The 10,516-nt window shown below is 53.8% G+C and overlaps 3 protein-coding genes across 3 annotated transcripts; 2 read left to right on the plus strand and 1 right to left on the minus strand.

Moving 5' to 3' along the window:
* Nucleotides 1-1,989: 1,989 nt before the first annotated feature.
* On the plus strand, nt 1,990-4,705 carry N656DRAFT_226617 (uncharacterized protein). Its single transcript, XM_064808941.1, has 3 exons — nt 1,990-2,324; nt 2,399-2,791; nt 2,853-4,705. The coding sequence occupies exons 1-3, from the start codon at nt 2,287-2,289 to the stop codon at nt 4,477-4,479; spliced, it is 2,058 nt and encodes a 685-aa protein (XP_064673701.1). The 5' UTR covers nt 1,990-2,286; the 3' UTR covers nt 4,480-4,705.
* Nucleotides 4,706-4,973: 268 nt separating this feature from the next.
* N656DRAFT_794469 (uncharacterized protein) lies at nt 4,974-5,597 on the plus strand (the record flags this gene model as incomplete). Its single annotated transcript, XM_064817278.1, has 3 exons — nt 4,974-5,032; nt 5,125-5,412; nt 5,504-5,597. 3 exons carry the CDS (start codon nt 4,974-4,976, stop codon nt 5,595-5,597), a joined length of 441 nt encoding a protein of 146 aa, XP_064673702.1.
* A 178-nt stretch (nt 5,598-5,775) lies between these two features.
* On the minus strand, nt 5,776-8,564 carry N656DRAFT_786596 (uncharacterized protein; the record flags this gene model as incomplete). Its single annotated transcript, XM_064816542.1, has 7 exons — nt 5,776-6,640; nt 7,198-7,506; nt 7,589-7,607; nt 7,671-7,732; nt 7,805-7,875; nt 8,005-8,289; nt 8,346-8,564. 7 exons carry the CDS (start codon nt 8,562-8,564, stop codon nt 5,776-5,778), a joined length of 1,830 nt encoding a protein of 609 aa, XP_064673703.1.
* Between the last annotated feature and the right edge of the window lie 1,952 nt (nt 8,565-10,516).

Genomic DNA, 10,516 nt, shown 5'->3' on the forward strand with positions numbered 1-10,516 from the left:
ACGTGTGACGTTTCATGGACCATCGACCAAGGCGCCTGGCTGCCTGCAACTGCAAGCCAGCGAAGGGATGACTTGCCGGTGCGGGGAGGCTCACCGCCAATGCGTCTGCTACGTGTTCGACTTCGACCATCCACCTGCCTGCAGCCCGAAGGGTCGCCCAAGCTCGCCTTGATCTTGTTGATCTTATCCTTAATCTTGGCATGATGGCATCTGAGATCGGATCAAGTCCAGGGAGTTGTAAGCTTGCCACCGAAGTTCGATTTGAGCCTAAGGGGCACGCTGCCCTTTTCACGCGCCAGGGTTCTCAAGTTGCCTTCCCTGGATTTTATAAACGCTACCTTTTTCAGGGCATCTTGATCAAAATTGAATGCGAGGATAGTTACATCATGATATTGTCCTTTGAGTATGATTACTCGACATGTAGCCTCTGTAGTCAAGGCTAGTAATCATGGCTGCCGAGCAATAAACACTTCATCAGAATCTCATCTCATCTCATCAGCATCACTTGCTACTTTCTCTCAATCTTAGTGCCTCCCCTTATTAGGCTCATCTGATTGACCCCGTTAGGCACGAACCTGATAATACGGCCAAAATTCCTCTTGGCTCCTGGTATGAGGAGTATGCAGCACTTCTTCAGTTTGTTCGAGTCTGCCACAACATATTGTGAAGCACTCTTTCACTGGATGACTGTGGAGTACCTGCTATTGTGACAAGCAAAAAGTGGGCTTGTGAGTTGACCGTACCTAAGGTGCGATCCAGAATTAAACCATACTGCACAGGAGGATATAAGGAGAAAAACGATAGCTAAGGAGCAGAGCCAGGGGCCTTGATATGTAAGCTTCTAGTCGTAGCGATTTAAAGAGCTAGGCATGGTGAATTGTTCTATTTGTACGTACTCCGTACTAGTCCTTTGTAGAAGGCGCATTGGAGCGAAAAGCGATGTATCCCCTCTATGTAACACGTACGAGGGCAACACATGGCAGTTGGAACTGTTGGACCTTCCTCCTTCCCCTCTTTCCCTCTTCTTTCTCTCTCTCTTTTCAAGTTCTCTGTCTCACTTTTCTCTCGCCACCTTGCAGAACTCCCGTCTACCCAGCATCTTCGTTGCGATGCAATTCACCCCCATCAGCCTGAACGAGACTAACCGACAGATGCCAGGTAGCATCATCCCTCAAGGCTATCTTCAAGCAAGTCACGACCTGCGCCAAGACAGACTCGGATAAGCGATTCCAGTCTTCAAAGTTCAAACCTTCAAAGAATCTCTGAACATACATACGGGAAGGCAACACAGGGTATAAACGTATCGCACCAAGCTGGAGCTTACTCCATAGTCAAATCAACCTGCTCGAGAGTCTAATGAAGAGGGGTAAATCTGGCACCTTTGTACCGTACGTACAGTAAGTCGGGTACCACAGCTCGGGTACCTTAGGTATGATGTATCCCCGGGTCAAGACGGGCGCATTTCGTGCATGAAGGGTCCAATGCAAGTTCTGACTGAGAACAACCTGGAAGTCAACCGCGCCGAATCTTATGTACCTTTTCCGGCTTGCAAAATCTGGTCCCAACTTCCGCCCATCGCTCTGGCACTTCAAAATGCTTTCAACGAATCTGGAAGCTGGTCCTGGATGGTGAAACCTCACGGTCCCCTGTTACCCCACCGAACCCACCTTCCCGCGGGTGACAGTGAGTGATAACAAGACCCCAAGCCTAAGGTAACATGGTCCGTGCGCAGGGATGAGGATAGGTGTTCGTGGTTTGCTCTCCCCGCCGTCTCCCGTCCCTTTTGTGAAAACCCCTTCTACACAGTAAAGCGGAAGGTGGGAGCACCTCACGACAACTCCCGCAAAGTCCCGTCGCAAAGTCGCAAAATCGCAAAGAGTGTGTTTACCTGTCTACTACCGTACGCACACAAGATGCTTTTCTACTGTCACCGACTGCTTCACACCCGGTCCAGATGTGCACCATTCCAATACTTCAGGGGGCAGCTCGGCGTTAATCGGCCAATACCACCCTACGGTCACTCCCTGCATCCACTCATCCACCCGAGTTCCCAGAAAAGTCAGGGGCCTCGAACTACGGCCGGAGACGAAGCCGCATACGCCGCGGCCGGGGCCAAAATCCCCCACGATTCTCTCGCGGCATTGCCCACATGAAAACTGCGATCCCCGCTATAGCCTGGGCAATCCTCAGCATCTGTCCAACTTCACAAATGTTCTAAGCAACTGCTATCCCGACAAGCCGTCGCGCGGCAACAGTCAATGAGTATCGTGAGCGCCGGGGTACTTGATGAGGTTTGGACACGAAGACGGGGATTATCATGGATTGCATGCAAGTCCATTCAACCGCCACCTGCATGCCCACATCTGGACTGACACTCGTCACCTCGTGGCGGCGACAGATCTGTGAACGCAAGCTGCTTTGCAGCGAGTGATGCGATTGTAAGAACATCGCTCGCCCTCAGCGACTTGACGCGAGAAGTGCGCGAATCCCAGCCCGAGCTCAACGCGCTCGAGGCCGAGCTGCGCTCTCTCGACTGCGTCTTTGACCTGCTCAAGGTCAACTTGGGGTCGCTGTCGGCTCCCCTAGCAAAGCAGACCCCCGTTGTCCTTCACACCTGTCTCACCGTGATTGAAGAACTTCACGGGTGCCTGCTCATCATTAACCGGCCCGGGTTGCCTCTGGCGGAGAAAAGGTCACGATGGCTCGCCAGTCGCCGTCAGGTCGGGAGTTTGAGGTGGACACTTGGTATATACAAACTAGTGCTTGGTCTTACGGCAGATTTGGCAACTGTGTACGTGTCAGCCGTCTGGTCAACCTGTCCGGTCAACTGACTTCTCACTTCTTAAATCTAGATCTCAAGAGCGAGACCCGCCAATGGTGAGAGTTCCCGGGCGGCAAACCAAGCGCGGCGGCCCGACAGAAGATGTCTCTGAACGGGAAGTAGTAGTGGCCCGGATTATTGAGCTCAGCAGTGGCCTTCACAAGAGTCTGCAACAAAATGTAGCGCTTGCGAAACTCAAACATTACCTCGACAGCTTGCATGCCGAGGCAGTCGCCAGCACTTACGACCACCCGGAGGCCCAAGCACTAGGTCACCCCCGAGATGGCCGCTCATCATTGAACGAGACCCCCGATAGCGCCATCGACATGAGTTACGACGAGGCGTGTTCGCCAAGAGGAAAACACACAGACCCGAGCCCGCCGGTGGGTGTTGCACTCAGCCCTTTGAAGGAGGCAGCGGACGAGTTCGACGGCGAACTCAACGAAATGCCAATCCAAACACCGCCGGTTCCTCCAAGGTCCGCCTCACGGTTCAGTCCTACGAGCACACGACCAAGCTGGTCCGATCGATACTCTTCCAGCACAGATAGGACATATGATTCTAATTATTCGATGAGCTCTCGTCCCCCAACCGTTTCCCCGACCACACGCGGTCAGCGCCGTCCTTTTCAGGAGGGCTACTTTATCCCCGTGACCCAGCTCGCTACCGAAGCTCGGGATTCCTATTCTGCATCCGACTCGAGCAGCGAATATCAAAGAGGCAGTGGTTTCGGCCCGGTACTGTCCTCAGTGTGGGAGAGTTCCCATGAAGACCTGTCGTCGCCAATGCGTCCAACAAGCGGCTCGCAGTTCGAGAACCGGAAGCATGAAAATATGGACGATGGACGCGCCTTCCAATTACAGCGGAGCAGCTCTAGGTTCTCAAAGGCACTTAGAACTCTCGGTCTCAAGCGCGCATCCTCTGAGCTCGAAATCGGGCATCCGAAGACTGAATCTGAGGTTTTCGGTGTAACCATTACGCAGAGCATGAAGGTGGCAAAGGGCGTCGCCGGTGTCAGGCACGCCGGCAGTGGCAATTCCTCCCACACGACCCGAGCCTACCCCCTTTGCGTTCTCCGGTGCACCTATCACATCCGCGACTGCGGCCTGGGAACCCCCCATCTCTTTGGCATACAAGGCGACCAGCAACGTGTAGCGCAGCTCAAGGAGATCTTCAGCTCGCCCGAGACCAGCTACGGGAAAGAACTGAACTGGTCTCACTTCAGCGTTCATGACGCCGCAGATTTGATTCTGCTATTCCTCTCGGAGCTCCCCAAGCCTCTCGTCTCCGGGTCCATTGGCAAGCGCTGGATAGCGCTCTCCCGGCAAGCTACGGTCCGTGGCTCGCTCGCCATCCGCTTGGACCAGGGCATCGACTTCTGGGAGGAGGCTTTGCTGGGCATCCACGGCCGTGACCGTGATCTTCTCAAGCTGCTGCTCAACGTATGGGCTGACGTCACCGAGGCGGCTGAGCTGAACGACATGACGGCTGAACGCCTGGCCAGTCGTGTCATCAACGCGCTGATGCATCTCACGGCGACGCAGCGCAATCAGACCGACTTTGTGCTTGGCCTGGCTTTTATCATACGCAGACGCTCGGAGGACAACATAGCTGCGAAGGGCGTAAGGCCGGGTCCGGGGAGTAATGGTTTTGTTTAGATTCGTTTTTCAGGGAGTTGGGCGCATTGGAAGGAGTACGACTGTCCGATGTTCCAGTCAAGTACCGTCGTTACTGGGAAATTGGAACTAATAGTAAGGTATTGTTTGCTGGTATTGAGTTGCAAGTTCATTTCCATAATGCTTTCTGAGGAAATGATACCAGGAAGTTTTGGGCGGTAGAAGGTCTCTCACTTTCGGTTGCCCTATGCAAGCGGGGATCAACAATTCCCCTAAACTCTTTGAGTGGTGACGTCGTTGGTCGGTCGCTCAAACGTTCACCCCACCACGCTTTGAAGATGCGTCTACAATTGAACTTTGGGTTCATGTCATACCTACTCTCGCGCTATTTCAGGCCCTTTCACAAACGACTTGAAGCCTTCAGGGGTTTTACTTGACAATTTGTTGCCGCCACATTCGCCGAAATTCTGCAAACCGTCTACTACCGCCTGAACATGTCCCGCTTCACAACAGACTCTACACGTTCTTATCCCAAGATGGGATGGGGCACAGTCATTGTATACGGCGTATGCGCCGGTGCCCTCGGTGTAGCAGCGTAAGTTCCATGCCTGGTCCTGCCTACCACCAGTTGTACTGGCAGACATGGAATGTCTCGCTCAGCTTGCTGACCATACTGCGGACTTGCAGGATGACCATGACGGAAAAGATCGAACAGATCTTCACAGGACGACCGAACTCAGAGGTGCCCGGGAAGACCCTCGCGAGGCTGATCAATGCCACGCCACGAAACGCACAGGAGCTCTGGAACCTCAACATGGCGATGCACTACGGCCAGGGCGCCGTGGCCGCCACGTTCCGCGCGCTCGCGAGCTACTACGGCCTCCGCGGGCCGTTTACGGATTTCATGTTCACCGGGTTGAGGCTGTTGATTGACCAGACGCTGGAGAACTGGACGGGAGTGGGGGCGCCGCCTTGGTAAGTACCTATTTGCATGAACCCGTTTGACTGCAGTGGTGGTCACTGTGACGGGATTGTTGTTGACACAGGACTGATGAACTGCATACAGGACTTGGCCTGTAGGCGAGCAGGTGGTTGACTTGTTGCACAAGGCTGTCTACGCGTTCGTGACTGGCTACTTGACAGATCGCTGGATTTCTTAGGACTGCAGCTGGTTGTCTACCCGGCCGTCATCTTGACTACCTCCATGTATATCACTGTACACGACAGGGAGCTGCCTGAGCAGTGCAACATGATCACTTGTTGTCGATAATACTAACGGTTCATCATTCGCGCCATTGAACTGCTCGTAGCTTTTCGAACCTTCGCCATACCAAGTCATCAACCAGCAAGCTGTGACCTGTAGTCTTCCCAGTCCACGATCGATAGCACGTCCGATATCCTGCCCTGCTCCAGCCAGTAGAAGACATGCTCGGCAAAGAACACGGGCCGTCCGTTCGGGATGCCGCCCTGGTAAGGCCTAACAGGAGTTCCCGTGAACTCAAGCCGTGCTGCCAGCTGTTGCCTGTTCTCATCCACCAGCAAAGTATGTATGTCAAAGCGAAGGCCAGATATAGCATCCATGCTCTCTTGCATCATGTCGCCGTACTGCTGTACCGTGAATCCCGTACCGTTCCACACAACCCCCGACGGGCTGCAGAATCGGTGGAGTTCCCGTGCCATGTTGCCGCTGTTGATGCAGGCAATGTAGTCGGCGTAAAACTGCCTCATGTCGATTGACGATAGGGCTGGAGGTGGCCGACTTGGACTTGGTGGCGGCAAAACTGTCTTGGTTTGGGGACCTGCGCCTTGATTCTGACCTCTCTCTGACATATCATAGACCGCACCAATCTTGTCGTCATGAAAGTGGACGAACATGTGTCGGAAATACTCAGACTGTGCCGGTCTGGCAGCCGACTCGGACAAGACCTCTGGGGCCTCCGGGTCTGTTGCCAGCGTTTCAGTTCTAACGCGGAGTCGGGCGCCTACCAGTGGACTGTCAGCGTTGTCCCCGGACTCCCCGCCGCCGACTAGCGTGACAATCTCGATGGTACTGGTTGGCGTAGGCCCAAACTCGTGCTTCAGAACTGTGGCAAACTCGTCCAGTGGCATGTCACGCTTGTTGTATGACAAGCTGGTCCTCACGACGTCACCCAGAGACTCCCAGCGTTGCAGATTGATAAGGTTAACAAAGGTCCTGAAGCGGCTGGTGTTGTCCATCTGGGCCACCATGTGATGTCCGTCGTTCAATATCGTCAAGTGCGCCCTGGCCTCACAATAGCCCGTGACGTGGTCCCCGACGTGTCTGAGCTCGGCCTGACCTTCACGCGCGATCTCCTTCCGGTGGGGAGGAAGGAAAGCAGAGAGTGATTCTAGAGAATCGGAGTTGGTCCGCTTTGTATGTTTCTCGACGAACGGAGGTTGCTAGAGCGAACTCAAGGCTTAACTTAAACGGCTATTATACGGATATCCAAAGTCTCGTGTCTGGTCGTAGGGGCTGTCATTTGAAAGGCGCCAATATTGTCCCGTGATGCATGTGGGGTAATGCAGAGCAGGACGTCCCCTCTATCGACGAGATGAGGCGGGAGAGGTATAAGTGGGCCGTACTGTACTTAGCTTTCAAACATACCACGCTGAGTGTAAATAAGACCATTGAACATTTATATCCCCGCTACCTGCTACTAGGAAATCGGGTACAGGAAAAGACTGGATGGGCTCTTGGCCCACCCTAGCCCTCTTCACTTGTGATTCTCAATATCGTACTTGAGACTAAAGTCGCGCGTCCTCAGTATTCGACCCATTTTAAGCGATTCTTGGTTCATCTCGCCAAGTATCCCTGAATCGCTGTCGTCGTCATTGCTCGCCTTCACCATGTTCGTGTCGCTGGACATGGGCCCGCTCGAGATTGTCACGACCCGCGAGTTGTGCTTGTTTGAGCTCGAAGCCTGATCCTTGTGATAGCCACTCGATCCGTACGCCTGCTGAGACCCGGTAGCATCGCGTATCATGACTCGGAGCATTGGTATGCTGGCGGCGATTATCGTGACAGTTGTCTCGGCATTGCCCCAAAGCCTGCTCATCGGGCCCAGTCAGTAATTCTTGTTCCTAGAAACCCCAAGTCGGGGGTCGGAGGGGGTGTTCCGAGAGTCCATACCACAGATCGACACCATCGGCTACATATCATTGTTAGTAAGGGGCTAGTAAGCATTGCTGTGGAGGACGGGAGTTGAGCTTACCAAAATCACCGGACAGCATTCTGGGAATCTTGCTGACTTTTACCAGGCCTGTGATGCCAGCGCTACAAACGACGTCAGTTAGCGCCGGGGGTCCATAACATAGTTCTCGAAAAGGGATAGGAAGGTCGACTCACAAAACCCCCATGCTCATGGCAATGCCGACACCAATCCGCTCCTTCTTCTTCATTTGTAAACCCCAAATGAACTGCCAAGGAAGCAAGGCGAGAGCGAAGTCCATGCAGGCCGAGTACACCCCTGAAAAGATATTGTAGTGAGCCGTAACTTCGGGTGCCCAGCACGTCCCCACGACAGTCAGATCCCAGGCCTTTTGCACGGGTGTGCAGTTTACCCAAGGGAACAGGGCGCTGAGGCCCATGGCAATGTTCATGGATACGAGGATGAACCACACTGCCTTCTTGGCCCAGCCGTCGGACAGCTTGAGCAGCGTGATGCCAAAGCTCGTCTTGGACCAGATGGCAGCCGTGACGGAGAAGGTCCCGGCCACGTTGATGAGGACCAGCAGAGGGGCCATGTTCGTGAGGTCGAAGTCCCAGATATGAAGGCCATACCCTAGATTGGTGCATGCCGTGAGCATGGCCGACTCCACCGTGATGCAGAGCTGAATTATCTCCTGTCAGCTGATAAAGAATTCAAACGGAATGCCCACCGCCTTACCCAAGCCGCGATGAGAAATGCATCGTCCCACCAAAGCCCCTTTCGGCGGAGAAGCCTGCAATAAATGCGGAGGCCAAGGACAAGGCCGGAAACTCCCGTCAGAGCCCAAACGATAGCGTTGAGTTTGGGTCCGGCATTGTCATGAGGCAGAGCCGCTAGCTCCTCTGGTGTGGGTGCTACTGGGGCTGCGTACTGGTCAGGCTTGGTATCGGACGCCATCAAGGCTGGCCTTATTGATGCGTAACTGGGCGCTCATGAAGTAGACCGGAAAGGAAGTGTTGTCGACTGTTGCAAAGCGGACCCAATGAGACACGGAGCGGGCATTGCTCCAGCATAAGTATTGCGTATCCATGTCTGGGTCTAGATCTCAGTGTTGGATCAGGTCGATATCCGAGACTCGGCAAACCATTCCGAAGAAGTTAGTGAGGGCTCGCAAAGAGGAGGAACAACAGCGCTAGTAAACCGTCCCGCGTCTAAGGGTCAAAGCACTTGCAGGCCCAAACCCTACATGTGTGTGACTCGTAAGCATGAGCACAAACATCTGGGCCACGGACGCCGCGCTGTAACCTATAGCCCCTCTTTCTTGAATCGATTTGCAGCAAGTCGTTGGTTGTATGTACGTGATGTGATGTAGGGAGTAGGGACTGGTAGCAAAGTGTGCCTGTTATCCAGAGGCCACAGGCAGGATAAGGTATCCAAGCACCCGTTCGCCTCCTCCCGGGCCGTGCGGCACTGGATTCCAGGTTGCCATCCACCCGAGTCACTTAGCCGAGCGAAACTTGAAGTCTAGGCGCTGTACTGAAAGGATAGACGTGTTTCCGTCGTTCATAATTGCTCGAGATCGCATAGCTTGACCGGGGCCCCCAAGGAACTGTCAGACGAGCATGGCGGGCCTGTTGCGGCAGGGCTGTCCTCGCCACTTTTCAGGGTCTCAACTGTCAAAGTTGTCAGAGGCAGCCCTAAGGATCCGATCCAAGAGGCCAAGGACACGCCGGGGAGCGCGGCATTGCATGAGCACAGACAAGTGGTTGCGGTTGGCACCCAATCTTGAATAGCGAACTCAGATTGCCGTGGAGCATCTCATGAGCGACACCAGGATGAATTGGGACAAGCATCCGAAATCCCGATCCAGCAGCTCCGTTTGATGCTGACAACGCTAGTGTACAAGTGTACACTTTAAAGCCGAACTAGTGGGCGAGACACATCTTTCGCAGAGGCCCGAGCAACTGCGAAAGTCTGTGCGAGGTAAACGGGAAGGGACATAGGACTGAGAATTTTCGGGACGGAAGCTGTCAACCTAATCAGCCAACAGACATCGCACCATCTCAAGCTATAAAGTACCGGTACTCCGTAATCCGTACAGTACTGTACACCTGAATTGGATCGGGCCACTGGCAGGCTCTCTCCTTACTGCAGCGGCAAGACCGCAATTCTGAAAGGCCATAGGTATACTCCGTACATACTGTTGGAAAGTGCAACGTTATACCGCTAGGCCAAAAGCTTGGGCGCCCTCTTATTCTTAATTGAGCTTTCGCACTTCCCCTATTTCCAACACATACCGACTGGTATCGGTGTGACCGCCTTTACTCACGGTACTCCATACCCAGTTGAGAAATTCGGTTGTGGCTTGTCCCCTTTCCTCACGCAAGGCACGACCGCTGCCATCCTTCCCCGTCCATCGCTCCTACCTACCATCGTCCCGTCGGTCTGCGGGGTTTTTCCAATGAGGTGAATGCCCGGTTCCACCGGCCGCTGGTGTGTCGTGCGGGGCGGTTAATTGTAGGTCCGTGCCCACAGCACGTGAAGGACCCCACATTTCGACTTCCGATATGCTCTCATTTTCCGTCCCTCGCCGACTGTGAGCAATCGTCCGTTATTCAGGTACCTAGGTATTCTAGGAGACTACCGTGACTACCACAACTCGTTCCTCGTTCTCTGATTGAGGAAACTCCCGAGTGTCAAGGAGATTTTGGTCATCGTCCGCGTATGTATGTACAAGTACATACACATGCATACAGTACTGTACATAGTACTAAATTTATGTACTGTATGTACGGAGTACCATAGCGCCCCGCCGCACTCTTGGAAAATGATCTTGGGGACCAGTTTCCAGGGGTAGGACAGTCTTCGGTACAAAACGCTCACACGATCAATTTGGGACAAGAACCACT

Source organism: Canariomyces notabilis (assembly GCF_033297395.1).
Source record: "Canariomyces notabilis strain CBS 508.74 unplaced genomic scaffold N656scaffold_2, whole genome shotgun sequence".
Taxonomy (NCBI): Eukaryota; Fungi; Ascomycota; class Sordariomycetes; order Sordariales; family Chaetomiaceae; genus Canariomyces; species Canariomyces notabilis.

Coding starts and splice junctions, on each gene's coding strand:
- N656DRAFT_226617 (XM_064808941.1), top strand. CDS start 2,287: ATGAGGTTTGGACACGAAGACGGGGATTATCATGGATT. Junction 2,325..2,398: donor GACGGGGATTATCATGGATT/GCATGCAAGTCC, acceptor TGGCGGCGACAG/ATCTGTGAACGCAAGCTGCT. Junction 2,792..2,852: donor ACGGCAGATTTGGCAACTGT/GTACGTGTCAGC, acceptor TCTTAAATCTAG/ATCTCAAGAGCGAGACCCGC.